At 41.2% G+C, this 20,613-nt stretch overlaps 1 protein-coding gene and 1 long non-coding RNA gene across 14 annotated transcripts in view; one reads left to right on the top strand and one right to left on the bottom strand.

Moving 5' to 3' along the window:
• Positions 1-20,613, top strand: part of FOXN3 (forkhead box N3) — a 304,684-nt gene that overhangs the window by 124,621 nt on the left and 159,450 nt on the right. For 8 of the 13 annotated variants that reach the window (XM_065593507.1, XM_005285379.4, XM_065593505.1 and 5 more), the window contains exon 2: positions 7,602-8,158. In XM_065593507.1, coding sequence (XP_065449579.1) covers positions 7,616-8,158 — 543 coding nt within the window. In that variant the 5' untranslated portion in view covers positions 7,602-7,615. Of the gene's footprint in view, positions 1-3,170; positions 3,950-7,601; positions 8,159-20,613 lie in introns of those variants that run through there. The other 5 variants (XM_042858588.2, XM_005285382.4, XM_065593509.1 and 2 more) reach the window with 5 other exon arrangements.
• LOC122174519 (uncharacterized) overlaps positions 1-20,613 on the bottom strand; it is a 75,138-nt gene that overhangs the window by 25,187 nt on the left and 29,338 nt on the right. The gene's annotated exons all lie outside the window — the stretch shown is intronic.

The following is a 20,613-nucleotide window of genomic DNA, read 5'->3' as shown; positions in this document are numbered from 1 at the left end:
CTGCAACACTGATCCTGTAGACATGGCCACAGTCGCTGACCGCAAGGACTGGAATATACATGTTTTCTGTCCCCCAGTCCTGTGCTCTAGCCAGTAGAGAATACTGCTTACCATACATGCATTTCAAACATTTTGGGGCTGATCCTCTGCTTGTTATCCTTATGGCTTACTGTGGCAGGACCTGTTTTCCCACAGAAAAGCTGTAACATTCAGGAATTGATCCTACTCCCATTGAGTCAATTGGAAATTTTACTACTGATTTGAAACAGAATAGAATTGAACTCTGTATCTGAACAGGATACATACATAGGTACTGAGATTTTAGATGCAATAGTCTTTATATCCCACAACAGTATCCCATGAGATTTTGCCCTTGACACGTCTGAAACAATGCTCATTAACTGAATTCCACTTAGTTTTGTAAAGTATCAGGGGGTAGCCGTGTTAGTCTGTATCTACAAAAACAACAAGGAGTCTGGTGGCACCTTAAAGACTAACAGATTTATTTGGGCATAAGCTTTCGTGAGTAAAAACCTCACATCCAAAGAAGTGAGGTTTTTACTCACGAAAGCTTATGCCCAAATAAATCTGTTAGTCTTTAAGGTGCCACCAGACTCCTTGTTGTTTTAGTTTTGTAAGACACTTGACTTTTGAAACCAATGGCAAACGTGGTGAATGTCTCCTCTTTGATGTTGATAAAGAGTCAGTTGTCTTACTTAAAGAACTTCTCCAAGTACTTAGAGTAAATTTCTGGGGGTGGGGTTATTTGGTAATTTAGTTTCTGTTTAAAACAAAATGGCCATGAGATAAGAATTGTGTAAGGTAATGGTCCACAGTGTGCTTCCATGATAGAAAGAAGTGTGATTGCAGGGTATTGTTAGGTGCAGGTAATAAAGATATTTTGTTGTCTAATGGGTATTGTTTCCATTCTTACATTCAGCTGCTGGTATAGCTTTCAGAAAACATGCAAGAATGTGAAATATCAGTTCAGTAGACAGAGGGGAAAAACCTATCAGCAAGGGAAGATCTTAGCAAGACGTGACCAGAATTTATGTGTCAGCTCCAAATGGAAAAACAGTCACTTTTTTGCTGGTGTAACTGCATCTACACCAGTGCTTTTGCCAATATAAAAATCACATCTGTAACTAGGGTAACCAGATAGCAATTGTGAAAAATCGGGACAGCGGGTGGGGGTAATAGGTGCCTATGTAAGAAAAAGCTCCAAAAATCGGGACTATCCCTATAAAATCGAGACATCTGGTCACCCTACTTCTAACCAACATTGTATGGGCAAAAAATTCTAGTGTAGACCTGGCCTATGTTGAAGGGAAAATTTGGTGTAGCTATAAACTAATTTGCAGATTTTGTTAATTCAGAATGGAAAACGCTTGATTTTTGGATTACCCTTAAAACTATTAATTATGCTAATTTTAAAGGTGGTTAATTGTATCTGGATTTTCTTTTCTTAACTCAGTTATGTGAATACAGTATTAGAGCAGGAAATGTTACCTAGTGCATAGAGTACTATGACTGTGAGTTGGGAGACCTGGTGTCTGTCTATTCCCTACTCTGCCACTAGTGTGACCTTGGGGAAGTCATGTCCCTCTCTGCCTCAGTTTCCCTATCTGTACATGGGGATAAATATACCAGCCTCCTTTTATAAAGTCTTTTGAGATCTGCTGATGAAAAGCACTACATAAAAGCTAGTAGTTTATAGGTGTAGGAATTTTGTGTAAAGAGGCCTGGGGTTTATATCTAGCTTTGCCACTGACTGAAGTGAAGTCAGTCTCTGTGCCTCAGTTTCTCCACTTGTATAATTCTGTTGACCCAGATTTGTGCAATATTTTGAGCTGTACAGATGAGAAATTTATAAAACTCCTAGCTGTTGGGATTTTACTGTCTTAAGAGACAGTGCTCTTGAACTCATGCAGAATGCAGCTGCACATTTAGAACCTATCTAGACTAACAAAAAATGGGTGGGTGGGGTTTTTTTTGTTTTGTTTTTTAAATTAGCTTAATTCAACTAGTTTAACTCAATTGGTGTTAAGTGGGTTTCTCAACTGAATTGACACCAATCCTGTTGAGATAGCTCAACTGGGTGGGAATGAAGTACCTTTTTTCCTAGTCAAGGCCTCAAAACATGCTTCTCCAAGGAATAAATGGTTTCCCTTCTCCCTGATTGTGTTGATTTCTGGTTTGTTTTCTGTTGCAATTTAAAGCATTTGAGGACAGATCCCCAGGTGGAGCAAACTGTCAGACTTATAGCTCCATTTTTAAAGCTATAGAGCTTTAACTGTATTGGGCCCTGGATAATTTAGTACTTCTCTGTGAGTGGATACATACCTCAGCAGTTGGGATTTGCTAAACTAAATCCCTTGAGCTAAGAGCTCTCTGGTATAAATTGTAAGGATGCTGGTGGGGATATTTTCCACTGTCCTACACCTGTACTATAATTTACCCCTGTGCATAGTGGGTGTAAAAGCACTACCATATCATTTGACGTCCATTTTGCATGGGGCTATGACTACACAAAATGCAAGGGTTAGTGTTTTCAGTGTTGGGTAGTTTGCTTCCCCTGCTTTGTTTTTTCTAACCCTCAATTTGTTGACCTTCAGACTTGTCTGCTCTCCTAGTCTCTTCTGGGCTGAGGGATGGGTACATCCGGTTGCCACAGCTTTAATTTGGGTGCATTTGGTTGTGTCTTGCTTTTGAATATTGGAGCCTAATAATCTTGTACTGGAGGGGTGCATTCCTATAAATAGAAACATCACTACTACCAGGATATCCCTTGCCAGGGGGCGACCAGTATCCACTGTTAGGGGAGAGTGTGAATAAAGAGGTATCTTTGATTGTGTCCCCCAAAAGAGCAATGCTCGATTGCTGGGACTCTGAAGGAGTGAATTCCAGAGCCCCAAACTAGCTATTTGCCCCTGCTGCTCTCGAGAACAACTTCGAGACCCGGGGATGCTCTAACATCCCGATCAACCTTAATTCTTAATTTTTTTAAAGTCTGAGACTTTTTAAATGCTCACCCTGTTGTGAGAAAGCGTTTTCATTGAGACGATTACAGTCTCCCTCCTGATGTTTTCAGATCTAACACCGCTCTGCACCGCCGCAGTTTCAGAGCGTAGTGCAAACATTGGCTCAGCAATGTTTCTAATCACACACGCACTAACAACTCGGATAAGGCCGAGTTGGAGACAGGCCCCGAGTAGTTAGAAACTCTGAGATGCCTTTCAGACCATCCAAACTAGGAGCGAGGGAGGGGTGACGGCGAGCCCCCATGAGAGAGGAAATGTCTGTGTAACTCGCAGGAGGGAAGAGAGAGTCTGGGGAAGTGGCGGAGAAGCAACTGAAGGAGCCGGAGGAGGAGGGAAGGCAGCTGGTGAATTTCCTGTGAGCGATCAGAACGTGGAGCAGGGGGGAGCCGGATTTGCTGGGGCAGCTGCCGTGCTGGGGGTGTGGGCGGGCAGGAAGGGTGTTTTCATCCACCCCCCCCCCTCCCGTCTGCAATTGGGATCTCCGTGTGTGCAACGCGAGCGAACACCCTCCCCCACCCCCTTGGCCCTCCCCTCCCTTCCGTGGCTGCTCTGGTGCTGGCCCAGCCCACGTTTTCTCTTTCTCCCTCCCTCCCTGGTCATGTGTCGCCTTTTTTTGTTTGCTTGCAGTGGAAACAATTTATCGCTCTTCTGCTAGCGCCGACCCAAATCGCTGCCCATCAGGAGTAAAGGGGAGGGGGGGAGGGAAGGCTGAAAGTGGGGGGGCGCGAAGGTAAAACTGCAGGAGGGTCCCATGCTACTGTATTTCCTCTTGTGCCCTGGGACCCCTTTCCCCTTCTGCACATTGTTGGCTCAGTCTAAAGGAGGAGACGATGCCTTGTTCAATCAGATGAAAGTTTGCATAATAACCATGAAAGGACAGCGGTAAAATCTAACCTCTCTCAAGCCAGGTAAGTTGTTGTTTGTTATTTTTGACGATTGCATAAGGCACTGCATCGGAAGCTCAGTGTGGCGAGAGGGAAATCGCAGATCCTTTTTCTGCAAATTTGATCAGCTCTTTTCATTAATTACAAACGTGCTGATCGGCTTTCGGAATTGTAGATCGTGTCTGTGCTTCTAGTTAAACCAAAGAAGGGAGTAAGTTGATCGAAGAGTTCTGTGTATGCCCTAAATGTGTGTTGTTGTTTTAGTTGCTACCTTGATTTCCTAAGACACTTAATGAACAGAGTTCGCATTGTCTTTAAACTAAAAAGCCATCGTAGGCAACAGTCTGACTCTCCAGCTCTTAAGTCTTGCTGTCTATTTACCAATTGGTGAGGGGAGACTCTTTTAGCAAAGACCTAATTTAAAAAAAAAAATCCATTCGCTGTTTGGCGGTAGAAAGAGATGGTCAGAATAATAGATCAGAACGCTGGGACCATAACTCCTTAGGCTTCTGAGGTATATTGATAAGTTGCTTTTATGGCATGATCCAGTAAGGCCAATAAAAGGTTTATGACATCTCACCAGCATTGAAGGTATGTTTGCTGCAACTGCAAATGGCACGGGCACTGTGTAGGAATAAGAGCAGTTTTCCAGTTTCCTAGCAACACCATTGATTGACTCAAATCCCAGCCAGTCACGGCGTGCCTTTTCCCCTTCAAATGTTTTTGACAAGTACAGGACGAGTGTTGCAATGTGCCTGTTTCAAAGTGCAGCAGAACCAGTCTCTGGCTGCCTTTCATCCTCCTGCTTTATTTTTCCTTTGTCAACTCATTTTTTTTCTTTAAAGATACACATCTGTTCAGGCCTCAACTATATCTCTAGTAGTTATTCTGGAGAACGTATTAATAGCGGGTGGGTAGTGACCTTCCCCTCCCCCCGCTTTCTTTTTCCTCTCAACCATTTCTGTTCCTCTGTGACGGGAAACGAAAGAGAGTGTAACTCATACCAAACAGAAAAGTTGGTAAAGGAGTTCACCAGCGAATAACTATTTACATATCTGGTGGAGCGACCTCATTGGCAGCAGATTAAAAAATGTTTGCTTAACTGCAGACTCTCATGTGATCAGGCATTTCTTTGTCTAAATATGGAGAGAGAAAAAAATGCAATTTGGCATACAGTTACAGTCAAATACTGGAAAACTCAGCTGTGGGTTTTGAAAAAAAATGTTGCAAACCAAAGTTTAGGGGACAGCAAGCCAATATATCATGTATACGATGGCATTGTTTTTTCTTTAGTGTGCTTGAGGGCCTAAATTGCAAGGTGCTGAGCATCTTCAACTCCTGCTGAACTTCAATTGGATTTGAGAATTCTGAGAACCCGGCAAGGGCAATGACCTTACTTAGTTGCAAAGGTGAAAGAATCAGACTGACTTGAAACTTATTGTCTCTTTGCCTTCCTCATATTAATTCACTCATGGAAAAGTGTTCTGTAGTTTGATAACTTCTGTAATTTTTTTTTTTTTGGGGGGGGGGGCTTCCTATGGACTTTAGTCAGACTATTTCCCTGCTATTTAGTCAGACTATTTCCCGTAGTTCTATTAATAATAATAATAATAAAAAACCTGTAGGGAAGTTATCACTAATCTAGGACTTTTTTCATAAATGTGAAAAAAAAAATTAAGTTACCCTAAAGAAAGTGTTTTCTTTTTTTTTGGTGGTTCCTGCAATCTTTTTTTAAAAAATCAGTGACTGAATATAGCAACTAGTGTGTAAGTCCTTAGTCTTTAAGCAGAAGTCACCATTGAAATCAGTGAAGTGTTCTGTCTAAAAATGGATGGCATGATATGGCCCTTTGGGAGGATACTGGCAAATAAGCAAATTAGACAGAAAGAGAGCAGCATGTTGTCATAGCAACAGTGCAATTAAATTACTTTACTGTCAGCCATGATATAATTTTCCTGTTTAGGAGCTCATGGGGCATAACTTCTGTTAGGAGCCAAAGTTGAGTTTGCATCATAGGCGAGCAGTGCACAGTGCCCTGATTTTGGAGTAAACTGTAAAACTCGTATTTATATTCCAGACATTCAGATTCTCTTTAGAAATCTAGGAAGTAGTGTCTATGTAGGCTCAGCCTCTCTGTCCACAGGTCTATATCAATATATTTTCCTCCTCCAGATAGCTTCTGTCTCAGACTAATTATTTTTGTTCTGCTTTTTAAAATGGTTTTACTGTATATTAACTTATTTCTATGTGTGGTAGTGCCAGATAGTGGTTTTTTTTTTTTTCCAATTTATCTTTGCATAAGCATGTTCTCTTTATCACTACTGTGAAAAGAATTGCAGTAGGGGCACTCTTTCCCCTCTTTTATATCCCATGAATTCTGTCCTTCATTCGTCTCCTTCCCCAGAATGTTGGCCTTGGCTTCCCCCACCTTATCCCCTTCAGCCTTTTTCTGTAGGTAAGGTGTTTCAGCCCCTGTGTAATTCTGTCTGCCAATTGCTATAATTTCTCTTTTACTACTACAGCGAGTCTGTGATTCTACGACCAGTATGCCAAATGTGTTCTTGCTAGACAGAGGAATTATAGTGCTTAATATAGTTAGTCTACAATATATTCTACACTTTTGTTTCCATGCAGGCATCCTTTTCCTCTTGTTAAGTACTTGTGCAGAAAGCTCAATAAGTTAGCGGTGGGTGTAAAATTCTATCTTTTTTTAAATCCGCTTAGTGTTTTGTTTATGAAAACTGAAGGCACATTTCTCCCCTTGCAGTGCCCCCCACCCCTCTTTTTTGTTTTGTTTTACTCTCACCTGTTTCTGTTGAATCACTCAGATTATTTATCTGGAAAAGCTTCTGATCTTTCCCAGTCCTTCTGAATATTATTGATCTCTCACTCCCTCTTAGCCCCCTAATGCAGTATTCTCCGCAAATGTTGTCACCATACTTCTTCTAGGTCACTTTTATAATTCTTAACATTTCCCATGGATTCTCATTTATGCCACATTTCAATTAAGTTTCAATGTATGTTCAAACCCCCTTTGTTTACATGTACTTTGATGTGTCCTGTTTTTCTAGCACATGCCTCTGTATTTCTTGGCCCAATCCCAAATTGCAGGATCCCCTTCATGTCTGTTTAAAAAGTACTGCTCCTAGTTTTGAGCTCGATCATAATTGTGCTATAGTTAAATTTGACGTTTGCTTGCTTGTGCCGTCAGCCAGAGGAGGCAGAGTGACTTTAATCACAATGCTGTTGTGTTGTCTTCAAACAGCTGTACTTAATCTGAAGCAACTGGCCTTATGCACCCTGTTTTTTTTTAAGTTTATGTACTTATTAAAAGCAGTATGAGTGGAGTATTCTATGATTTGATACATGTATTCATCATTAAAGGGATGTGTGTTTTGGATTTCCTGTATGGAGTTTTGAGTACATGCAGAATTGAGGCATATCAGGATTATCGTATTATCCTATGGACTGAAATTTCATTCCTTTTCCTGACTGTAAATTATTTTACCTAAGTCTTGGATGTGTGTTTATGTGATCCTGTCATTTTTAATGTAGAACATAAAAGGCCAAATTATTGACTGGGGAAAAGCTGTCAAAATGTTATGTTATAGCCGTTTTACCAGCTAACTTTCTTTCTTCCCCCTCCCCCCCCTCTGCTTTGGATTTACTCTACTAGGAGCTTCTGTCTAAATGGGTCCAGTCATGCCTCCCAGTAAGAAGCCAGAGGGCTCAGGAATTACTGTTTCCAGCGGACTGAGTCAGTGTTACCAAGATAGCGATTTATCAAAGGCACTTCATGAGGACGAGGACCTAGATTTCTCTTTGCCTGCCATCAGATTAGATAAAGGGGCCGTGGAGGATGAAGAACTAACTAACTTGAACTGGTTACATGAGAGCAAGAATTTGCTGAAAAGCTTTGGAGACTCAGTTTTAAGAAGTGTTAGCCCAGTTCAGGACATTGATGATGACACGCCTCCTTCTCCTGCTCAGTCGGACATGCCCTATGATGCCAAGCAGAACCCCAATTGCAAACCTCCTTATTCCTTTAGCTGCCTCATATTTATGGCCATTGAGGACTCGCCAACCAAACGCCTGCCTGTAAAGGATATATACAACTGGATCCTAGAACACTTTCCCTATTTTGCTAATGCTCCCACTGGATGGAAAAATTCTGTGAGACATAACCTGTCGTTGAATAAGTGTTTTAAGAAGGTGGACAAAGACAGAAGTCAGGTAAGATTCCAGCTATTCAGACATACCTGTTCGTAATGAAATTCATCTACTCATCTTAAAATGTATTCATTATAGTCCAATGCAGTTTACATTACTATCTCTGGTAATTTCAGTTCATTACATTCACAAAGCCAGCATTGCTCTAGGATGGTTCGTTCTGACTTTATTAAATTCATTGTCTAGACATCTGTAAGAAAGGACTCTTGGGTTTTTTTTATTTTTCCAGCTGGTGTCTTCATGCGTAGTGGTTAAATATTGTTTTTAGTTATCGTGCTGTGCTAATGGTTTCCAGCTATACAAGACGCATGTACTCATACTATAAATAGTGTGCAGTGCTGTTCTTGGCTTACACAAATGTGTAGTGAGAGGGGATGCCATGTGTAAGATTCCATCCCCTTTCCCTTCTCTGAGTTGCAATTTGAAAAAACTTTGTCACTTGTAAAAATTCAGAAGAAGTTCAGAGTTCTGGTAGGGAGCCATCTTCCTGTGCACTTAATCTCCTCTGAGAGGACATAAGTGTGGCAGCGGCCAAGGATAAAGGTGGTGACACAGGTGTTTGGGTCCCATCCTGTAACCACTGTGACCACCGGAAGTTAAATTATGCTCTTTTATGCCCATGCAGCCTCCTTGACCTCAGTGAGGTGGCATGGGTATGAGAAGCAGGTTTTTAACACCCAGATCTTCACTATTGCTGTGTTTCTTGGTTTCACTGTTTGAATTTATTCAGTTGCATCTGAAGAAACAGGCTGTGAATGAGAGGAAGGGAAAATGAACAGTGTGTTGGGAGCATTACTATTTCCTGCAAAACTTTTAATTGCATACATCTGTCCATTAAGGGCAACAGTTGTCCAATTCCAAATGGCTACAGCCTCTTAAAGCAATAGGACTCATGAACCCTCAGCAGAGGAACTGCCATGGGAATTGGCAGGCTGCTATTTCTCCAATTTGCTCTCTAATTTTAACAGGTTGGTGAAATAAATGGCAGGTGAAATTACACAAATTTATAGAAAATATCTATATAGTGGACACACTCTTCGTTTTGAAAAATACCGATTTATTCAGCTTTGTATTTTTAATTTGGTTTAGCAGTTGCTCTGATTGCAACATATTTTGGCTGTTCCAAAGCTAGATTAGGTGAGATCTGACCCTGAATTCTGTGAAAATGAAACCGAAGCCGATGTAACTCTGAGGTGGAATAAATAATGTTCCAGAGAATGCATAGGTAGGCACTAACAACTTTTTGATTAGATTTCCAAACTTTATTTGTGCGGTTTTTTTTTAAACTGAATCGTTACTTTTTAAACTGTGGATTCCTAGAATTCACCCTTTCAGCTAGTTTGGTCTCTGATGTGTTAATGCCACATTTTGATAAATTAGTTGTTGCTGTACATGAGCATACATGAGATTAAAACTGGCCCTTAATTCATGAGTTGGAGCTCATTTCACTTGATAAACTAGAGTCCTAATTTCCTATTTGGAAGTGAAAACGTGAGGCGGGGAAAATGCCATACCATTCCTTATCGTGGCCTGTGAATCACACTGCTGACCACAACAAGCTAACAAAATAGACTTAATAAAATAAAAAAATCTTGGAACGAGCTAGATGTGTGTTTAGCATTCCCATTTTCTTTTTGTTACACCTGTTCTCCTCTCTTTCAAAGTTGCCTATCTAGATTGCAGGTTCCCTGCTATGTGTGTATGTCAAGCGTCCAACAGTCTTTTGGGACCATAAGTAATACCACAAAATGATTTCCTCTATAGGAAAATAGAGAAACTGGGGGTTCCTCTTGCACTATGCATGACTCTGGAAAATTGATCACCTACAATTGATGCTCATGATCACAGTGGTGGTACCATGCCAGCTGTTAAGGTGATGAGTCTTTTAGAAATCCCAACTAAAATAAATAAGGAGACTAGGTTCTGATCTCTTCTTGAGAAAATGAGCTGTCAAAAATGTACGTATATATGTCTATCTGCTTCCCAGTTCCTCATAACACTCACTTCTCCTGATGGTAACCAGCAGTAATATCGGTGAGATCTCCATTGTCCATTTAAAATGTACATTGAATTAGGTCACTTAAATACCTCCTGTGGTTCTCCCCTCTTCCCTAGGGCAAGAGTGCTGGCATTTTGAGACCTGCACGCATGGCACTCACTAGTTGCAACTGCTGATTCCGTTGCTTTGGCATCTAACTGTAGACTTGGGGGCTTTACCTGTTGCGCGTGTCTTACAGCAGGTAACTGGATAAATTGTAAAAGACCCGTTCAAAAGGCAGAGTGTAAATACAGACTGAATCTTTGTTTTAGGATCACAAAACTCCCATTAATAGTATTATTGTTCAAGACGATACTTTAAGTTTGCAGTGAAACACTGTGTGCAAGTAGCTGGGTTTGTGTGTGTTTTACTTATTGCTTTTGTGTGGAAAAGTAGTTTAGCAAATGGCATGCCCTGAAATGTTAACGAGGCAGGTTCCAAAATGTGCCCAGTGTATTCAGTTTTTTTGTTTTGTTTTGTTTTTTTTAATCAGTTTTTGGAATTGCAGGCACTTGCTAATTGATGCGCGTTGATACATTGTGGGAAGCTAGATGATTTCTCTTTCATGGCCATGCTTTCCAGTGCTTAAATGTATATGCTATATCAATATTTGTTTTTCTGAAAAAATACTGGTGAACAGTTAATTCTCCTTGAATCCTTTCAGAATATTAGTTTGCTAACTCTTAGCCAGCCCAGTTTATATTCATGTGGCAGTCATTTGTGGCGTTGCAGGCAAGGACAAACAAAGTAAAAAAGGCATTTTCCTTTTTTGTGCTGCATGCTCAGGGCTGACTGAAAACAGACTGTTCTGTATTTGTGGTGACTGTAAAGGCTATAGTCATTGTCTTGTGTCTAATTTAAGGTTAGGTTTTTTTAGCTGTCATGTTATTTAATATAGTGCCATTGGAATAAATTTTCTGCAGGCAAGTAGAAAAGACAAGATCTGTGCTGAGGCAGGTGTGATCTAGGTCCACAACAAAAGAGATGTGGGTAGAGTGTCCAGAAGTGGAGGGTGGAAGGCAAGACAACAGTAAACAATAAGAATGGAAAACATGTACGTGTATGATTTTTTTTATTTTACTCTCCTCCTTCCCCCTACACCTCCATCACTTCCCATGTCAAGATTACTAGGTCAGACCTTTATAACTTGCACATCCTCAGCAATGTTCCCTCTACTTTTTTACATCCATGTGTGGAATGAATTTTGTTATGTGCACCAATATGGAGGTCATGTGTGACAGGGGTGAGGTTGAGGGGTTCAGAGTGTGGGAGGGGGCTCAGGGCTGGGGCAGAGGGTTTGGGCGCGGGGTCTGAGGACTCTGGCTGGGATTGTGGGCTCTGAGGTGGGGCGGGAATGAAGAGTTTGGGATTCAGGCTGCCCTGGGGCTGCAGGCGGGGAGAGAGGACTCCCCCCTCCCCCCCCCCCAGCCCTCTCTCACTGCAGTAGCCCGGGGCTGGGAGAGAGGTACCTCTTCCCCCCCCATGCTGTGCGGCTAGAGGGAACTTAGATCCTCAGGCTGCTAGATTTGGGCTGGAAGCTTCATCTCTTTCCAAGTATAGAGCTCTGTGTTATCTAGACTGAGATGTGACATGAATAGAACTGGTTAAAAATGTGTGTTTCTGGCGAATTTCACTAACTTTTTCCTGTTGCTTTGACGTATGTAGTGGACAATAGGGAGACTTTGGAGCAGCTAATTTACCATGTTTAAGGCACAGGCTGCTTCTGTGATCCCTTTAGAGTGGAAGCTTGACCATTTCTTATATGGCACCTTGTGGACTGCAATCCTAGGCACAGTGAGAGGAATTTCAATCTGAACCCTTCAATTTCATGACTCTCTTGCATTTAGGGCGACCTTCCGTGTACTTAATTGGGCATGGCGTCTTCGTGTGTGTGTGTGTATATATATAGAAAAAAGATCTACAAACTGCATCACTGCTTCTTTTTTCAAAGTTCTGATATTGTCACACTGATGTTTCTGACTGGTGGAAAAGAAACTTTGGGTGATACAGTACAAAGGTTTGTTCATATATTGCTATTACTGTATAATATCTTTGCACTAGTAATATGACATTGTCTTAACCAATAGACACTTTGTAGATCAATAAGAGCCATGTTTACTAGGTAATTTTTCTAGGATGGTGATTTTCTGGGGTGGGCGAAGAGAGAAAACTCTAGTACTTTGTAGTACAAAACCTCTCATTTGAATTTAGCATTTAATAATATAGTAGTCTTCCAGCATATAGAAAATATCACATGATCCTAAGTATAGGAGTTCCCTGGCTTTGTTTGTACTACTAAACCTATGAATTCAGTGATTCAGATTAACCTATTGCAAATGTTCAGATTTAAATGCCCTGTAGTGAATGTCCCATTTAGTACAATCCGTTAGCCCATGACTTTTCCGACTTCCCTACCATCTGGTCCTTGGCTATAGAAAGGAATTTTTCTTGTATATGTGTCTCCATAGCAACGAGTTTGCAGTTGATATGGAAAGTAAGCAGTTGCCTTAGCAACAGAGTTACTGATGTGGCAGCTCCTCTGCTTTCATGGAAAGGGCTAAGCTAGTTCAGGCGCATTATGTAGGTTTGCTGTAATTATAGCTGCACCCACTAGCGCTGCTGTAGTTAAGGGTCTGCAACACTTTTTTGTTTGAACCCCTATTCCCCCCCCCCCCCAGACATTTATGTATTGAGCCTAGGTATTCACCCTTTGCTGAACCATAGCTGACAATATCTTAGCTACAGAGCATGTGGCTCATGTATGCTTTCCAGTTCCAAAAAACAAGAACTTGCTTGGATCATTACTGTCTTATACGTAGGTGAAGGGAAAGGATGTCTATCATATTAGGAGATTTCTCCCCCCCCCCCCCCATCTTCTGTTGTAAATTGATGGGAGTTCCTTTCTAATCAAAGTGACATCTAGCAGCAACCAGTCATAAAACTTTAGTGCCATTCCTCTACTCCCTTCTGCTACTAAGATGGACTTCTACCAGGCTTTTTCTGCTTCCTTGAAGGCTCATCCTAGTAGCAGGGCACCTCTGTGACTTTCCTGGATTCTCTGTATTAGAATGGGGAAATACTTGCTGTTTTTTTTTTGTGGATAAGTGATTCTTTAATATACATGGCTTTTCTCCGATCTGTTACTGTCCTGGCCTTTGACAGGTAAAATGTCACTAATAGGGGTAAGACATTAGTTAGAATGGGAAGAAAGGGGCTGTCCACAGCAGACAAAGCCAAGACCATCAATCGTTTCCTTTTAGACTGCCACTCGTGCTGAGGGAGCTCATATTGGGGCCTGTGGACCAAGATGGGGATAACCTGGCCCATCACCCTGGTGTGATATGATGTTTATTCATTGAGGCTGATTGCTGATAATTGGGTCATGACGATCAGGCCAGGATCCCCCTTCACCTGGAATAGGTTCAGAGCTTGAGAGTATCCACATACTCATTTGGCCATAAGGTGAACTGCTCCAGAGTTACCCTTGCCTAATGGATTTGGCTCCATTATAGTTGATGGCGAGGTTGCATGGACATGTACACTAACTCTTTATTTCCTGGTTTTCACAAGCTTGAGTTTTGCTGGATTTGACAATCTGGAAGGGCACAATCTACCGCAAGACAACCTTAACTCTGTTGACTAATGTCTGGTCTACACTGGTCAGTATAACTGTGTTGCTCAGGGATGTGACATAGCTACCACCTCTCTGGGAGGTGGAGTACCTACGCTGCTGGAAGAACTCTCCCCTCAGCATAGGTAGCATCTTCACTAAGTGCTACAGTGGTGCAGCTGCAGCGCTGTGTGTGTAGACAAGCCCTAAGTTTTCAGAGTGTAGAGAGGTAAATAGTGGTGTCCCCCAGGAGTCTGTACTGGCACAAGTACTGTTCAACATATTCATAAATGATTAGGAAAAAGGGGCAAACAGTGAGGTGGCAAAATTTGCAGATGATACAAAACTACTCAAGATAGTTAAGTTCAAGCATACTGCGAAGAGTTACAAAGGGATCTGACAAAACTGGGTGACTGGGCAACAAAATGGCAGATGAAATTAAATGTTGATAAATGGAAACTAATGCACACAGGAAAACATAATCCCAACTATACATATAAAATGATGAGGTCTAAATTAGCTGTTGCCACTCAAGAAAGAGATCTTGGAGTTATTGTGGCTAGTTCTCTGAAAATATCCACTCAATGTGCAGCATCAGTCAAAAAAGCTAACTGTTGAAAATCATTAGGAAAGGGATAGATAATAAGCCGGAAAATATCACATTGCCTCTATATAAATCCATGATATGCCCACATCTTGAATACTGCATGCAGATCTGGTCACTCCATCTCAAAAAAGATATATTGGACTTGGAAAAGGTAAAGAAAAGGGCAACCAAAATGATTAGGGGTATGGGACAGCTTCCATATGAGGAGAGATTAATAAGACTGGGACTTTTCAGCTTGAAAAAAAGATGATTAAGGGGGGATATGATAGACATCTATAAAATCATGACTGGTGTGGAGAAAGAGTAAATAGCACTTCCTTATTTACTTTCTCATAACACAAGACTTAGAGGTCACCAAATGAAATTAATAGGTAGCAGGTTTAAAACAAACAAAAGGAAGTATTTCTTCATACAATGCACAGTCAACCTGCAGAACTCCTTGCCAGAGGATGTTGTGAAGGCGAAGACACAAACAAGTTTCAAAAGGGAACTAGATAAGTTCATGGAGGGTAGGTCCATCAATGGCGGGGGGAGGGAGAGGGGAGAAAGGGAAAGGAAGGGGCAGGGATGGTGTCCTTAGCTTCTGTTTGTCAGAAACTGTGAATGGGTGACACACAGAATGGATCACTTGATGATTACCTGTTCTGTTCATTCCCTCTGAAGCACCCGGCATTGCCCATTGTCAGAAGACAGAATACTGGGCTAGATGGACGATTTGTCTGACCTAGCATGGCTGTTCTTATGTGGTTTGTTTTGTTTTGTTTTTGTTGGTAAACCTCTCACCTAATGAGAGTTTAGTGGGGATGCTGTAGATACATGTTCCCCATCAATCATTCTGAGCTATGAAATTCAGGGAGCTCACTGTGATTTGCACCAGAACAGCAAGAGGCTGTTTCCTTCTTCTCACTTTGGGAGCTCATGCAGAAAGGAGTCATGGCAGGAAGGGGGGAAGATTTTGTGGAGAAGTGATTCTTTAATATACATGGCTTTTCTCGGATCTGTTAATGTCCTGGCCTTTGACAGGTAAAATGCCACTAATAGGGGTAAGGCATTAGTTAGAATGGGAGGAAAGGGAGCCTGAATAGACTTAAACCAATCTGCATATGCACATTCACCACCAGTGACACTTTCTGCATTACTTGGGAAAGAATTTTTCATAGGGAGATCGTTGGCACACTGCTGGGATTTATAATAGTCCTTTCTGCCCTATGATCGCCTTGTCTGACCAGAATAACTCAAGCCATAGAATTTTAGCAATTTCTGAATCGAGCCAATAACTTCTGGTTGAGCAAGAGCGTACCTTTTAGAAAGACTTTAAGTTTTAATTTTTAAAATATCAATTGATCGAGAATCCATCACATCTCTAGTTAAGTTGTTACAATTGTAATTATGTACTCTGTTGAATTCATGTAAAAAAACTAGGCATACATTTTGTTGTTTGTTTGTTTGTTTCATTTTCAAGCCATTGGATCTTGTTATGCTTTAGTCTGCTAGATTAAAGAGTTCTTTACCATCGGAAATCTTCTTCCACTGTAGGTACTTAGCCTATGATCAAATCACCTCTTAATCTTCTCTAGGATAAACTAAAGAGAGTGAGTTCTTTAGGGCTAGTGTACACTGGCAATGCTAAAGTGCTGCCGTGGCTGTCACGGCAGAGCGCCGGGAGAGAGCTCTCCCAGCACTCTTAAAAAAACCACCTCCATGAGGGGCGTAGCTACCAGCGCTGATGCACTATCTACACAGTGCTGAAACTTGCAGCGCTCAGGGGTGTGTTCTTTCACACCCCTGAGTGAGAAAGTTGCAGTGCTGTAAATTGCCAGTGTAGACAAGCCCTTAGTCTCTTTGCTGTCATGTAGTTTTTTTCTAGACCTTAAATAATTTCTGTAGTGCATTTTTTTTAACCCTTTCAACTTTTTGAAATGTAATCACCAGAACTGGACACAGTGTTCAAACAATGCTCTAACTGATGCCTTAAGTAAGACCAACTCCGTGAATAAAACAGGGAGTTAAGAATCTCTTCCACCCCCTCCAATTCATTGATTTCCAGTGGGAAGTTATCTAAGGTGGTAGAACACACTTTGTGATACAGGACTGTCTATGTTGTATCTTGTACAGCTCCAAACACATTGTCAGTATGTCACTAATAATAATGAAATGCTACCTCTGTCCATAGAGCTCTCTGAATTCTGTATGCAGGCCAACTGCATCCTGCGGCTCTTTCTTTAAGAGATCCAACAGACATGCCATGCAGTAACTTTCCAATTCTCTGGGGTCGGGAGCAAGCTGAGAGGAGTTTTGTGAGTTGAAGTTGCTAGACAGGAAAGTGGGAACAAACTGCCCATATTTGTTGTGGTGATAGAAGCTGGCTACTTAGGTGAGGATGGGGAGGTGAGATGCTCTGTTGGCAACTAGACTTTAGGGCTGAATTAAGGGTCAGGAATAGCAGTTTAAATGTTTTGAGCCTTTTGTTTACATTAACCAGACTTCTTTTGCCCACTGGAGAGTTGTGCCACTGTCTTCACTGGGAGCAGGATTGCACCCTTAGTGGTTCCTAAATGCTTAAACACATGCCCTAACTTTAAATGTGAGAAGTTCCATTGACATCAGTGAGACTACTTGCATGCTTAAAGTTAAGCATATACTTAATTAGTTTGGTGCACTGGGGGCCAATGAGATGTGCACACAACATTTATAAGAACCAGTTTCTGTTGTGTGTTCTCCTTTTTTACTAAGTATCAGAGGGGTAGCCGTGTTAGTCTGTATCCACAAAAACAAGGAGGAGTCCAGTGGCACCTTAAAGACTAACACAAGGGTTCTCAAACTGGAGGTCAGGACCCCTCAGGGCGTTGTGAGGTTATTATGTGGGGGTCGCGAGCTGTCAACCTCCACCCCAAAGCCCACTTTGCCTTCAGTATTTATAATGGTGTTAAATATATAAAAAAGTGTTTTTAATTTATAAGGGGTGTCGCACTCAAAGGCTTGCTATGTGAAAGGGGTCACCAGTACAAAAGTTTGAGAATCACTGGACTAATAGATTTGTTTGGACATAAGATTTTGTGGGTAAAAAAATCCACTTCTTCAGATGCAACCTTTTTTACTCAGTTTTAAAATATGGCAATAGGTTCCTTTTGTGCAAGGTCTTAATTGATAGCAGAGAAGGCTTTAAGAGGCGCTGTGCTGGTACACTTATAAAAGGATGTTACTGAAGTGGCCTGTGAAATAAGAGGGGTGTCAATAAAATCAATTAACAAGCTTTTCTGTGAAACCTTCTTTATTTTCTCGTTCACCACCTCTCTCTCTCTCTTTCTCTTACTAATTCCTTGAGAGTTGTAATGAACAAAGTGCAGCTGTATTGTGTTTCAGTTGTAACAAATCTTTGGGGCTAATGCTCTGTTTTGAGCACAGCAGGCTGCACAAGCCATCAGGGTTGTCTGAGGGTTGAAGTATGTGCACAGAAAGACTTTTTAAGTGTCCATTAACAAATACTTAACTATGGTGAATTACAATGAACTCCCATAGAAGTATATAAGAGATGCCTTTGAGCAACAAAGCCTCACTACATTGAATACACCACCAATTCTTGATTGAACATTTAAAGATTACCCATGTTCCCTTGTCTCAGAAAACACCTTTCTGTTTTGTGTCCGACACTTGAATTCTTCAATGAAACATCAAGGAGTGCATTTTAATGAGAAAATATTTTATCCCTTAAATTTCTCCAGAAGCTGCCTCTCTCTTATTTTATAGCCCCCAAAAGGAAACAAACATTATGTGTTGGCTGAAATGGAACAGTACAATTAAACTATTAGGCCTTGATTCCTTGCTGTGAAGATCTTTTGAAAAATGTTTAACAAGATCTGATTATGATTGAATAGACTAGCTGAAAGCTCTCTTCAGCCAGCCTAGAAGTCAGTATTTTAATTTGCTGATGAACTTCAATTTCCTTCCTCCCACTATGTTTTTAGTAGGCAGTGAATTGATATGGTTTAGAGGGTGTAGCATGTACAAATATGGAATATTAATAAATAAGCATTTAATGAATTGTGGAGATGTCTTTCTCTGAGTTTCTAATCCAAGTTTTTCACAGACCTCTGTGATATCTGAAACCTACTAACATTCATGTGTCAATGGACTCATACATGCTACTTCTGTATATTGTTTTGAAGCATCTTGTATATCACATCTGCATAATCAAATGTTGTTTAAAACCTTGTTAAAAGCCCCAGATAATGGATCAGGACCGATTTGTGGCTCAGTTTCAAATTTAGTCTTCCCTTTAGTCTGGCCTTCAAACAATCTTTGTAACTTTTCCAGCTTCATCATCAGAAGTAATCTCCCCACAGATCAGGACACGCCAACTCAAAATGGTACCAGACCCTGCCAGAGCAACAGATGCGAAACCTGCAGACATATCTCTGCTGCTGCCATGATCAACAGCCCCCACAACATATCTTTCAAGATCCATGGTTCCTACACATTCCTATCACAACCTATGGTGTACCTCATCCAGTGCACTAGATGCCCCAATAACAGCTATGTGGGTGAAACCAAACAATCACTACGCTCTCGAATGAACTCTCACAGGAAAATGATAAAAGACAAAAACATCCTATCACCTGTGGATATGTTTCACTTTTCACAAATGACAGGTTTCAGAGTAGCAGCCGTGTTAGTCTGTATCCGCAAAAAGAAGAACAGGAGTACTTGTGGCACCTTAGAGACTAACAAATGATAGTTTAGTGTCCTTTTTCCTTTGTAGAGAGGCAAAGTTTGTCTTGTAAATGGCTTGTCTAGTTTTTGTAAAGTCTATCCATGAGGAAGTTTGTGTGGAAGGTTGGTTTCTTATGAGAGTATTTGTTAGTCTCTAAGGTGCCACAAGTACTCCTGTTCTACTTTTCACAAAGTGATCACTCTATATCTGACCTATCAGTCCTCATCCTCAAAGGAAACCTGCACTACACTTTCAAAAGAGGAGGGTGGGGGGTTAAATTCACAACATTTTGCTACAAGTACTCCTGTTCTTTTTGCGGATACAGACTAACACGGCTGCTACTCTGAAACCTAACATTTTGCTAGACACTAAAAATCATGGACTGAACAGAGACACTGGATTTATGGCTTATTACAACCATCTGTAATTCACTAGTAACCCTCCCCCAGCTGATCTCCCCCCTCAGCCCTTTCCTTTGCTCCCTTTGACTGGAGGGTGTTAATTGGCCACTTCACCATGAATGGTCCCTTGAAATATGTGATGATTACTTATGCTAAACAATCTGTTCCACCTTGTATTTAGCTATGACACTCTGAGGTCTTCTTGTCTACATTACAGACCTATATCCGTATAACTACATCACTCAGGGGTGTGAAAAATCTACAGCCAGGAGTGCTATGTTAGCCGGAGAGCTTCCTCCGTTGTCATAGCTACTGCCTTTTGGGGAGGTGGATTAATTACACCGACTGAAGAGTGTAGAGTGTCTTCATTAAAGCGCTACAGTGATGCTGATGCGGCATTTTAAGTGTAGACTTGCCAGTGTAAGTTACACAGACCTGAAGAAGAGCTCTCTGTAAGCTCGAAAGCTTGCCTCACTCACCAACAGAAGTTGGTAGAATAAAAGATATTACCTCACCCGCCTTTGCTCTCTATGTTGCTCAATAGTGACATAGCCATTATTAGAAATAGTTGATTTCTTTCCTTTCAAAGTTGGGCAGAACAGTGCTTGATCCGTTCATCATGCAAGCGTACCTAAAGAAGTTAATATTGCAAACAGGTGTTGGGACACATTCAGTCCTGATATCAGAGGGGTAGCCATGTTAATCTGTATCCACAAAAACAACAAGGAGTCCGGTGGCACCTTAAAGACTAACAGATTTATTTGGGCATAAGCTTTTGTGGGTAAAAAACCCACTTCTTCAGATGCATGGAGTCATCTGAAGAAGTCGTTTTTTTACCCACGAAAGCTTATGCCCAAATAAATCTGTTAGTCTTTAAGGTGCCACCAGATTCAGTCCTGATATAAGTGAATACAGCCCTGCTGAAGTCCATGTGCCTGGTAATATATAAGGGTTTGAATTTCACTCAGTATACAGAGAGAGCTTAAATTTTTTCTTGTCAAGGCTTTTCTTCAGTAAGGATCCGCTCTGATTAATACATGATTTCTAATACACTATCTAGAATTTTATTCTAAAGCAGTGGTTCTCAGACT

This window comes from Chrysemys picta, chromosome 4 (genome assembly GCF_011386835.1).
Source record: "Chrysemys picta bellii isolate R12L10 chromosome 4, ASM1138683v2, whole genome shotgun sequence".
Classification (NCBI taxonomy): domain Eukaryota; kingdom Metazoa; phylum Chordata; order Testudines; family Emydidae; genus Chrysemys; species Chrysemys picta.
The sequence above is the reverse complement of the archived record's forward strand: the minus strand, read 5'-3'. Positions and strand labels throughout refer to the sequence as shown.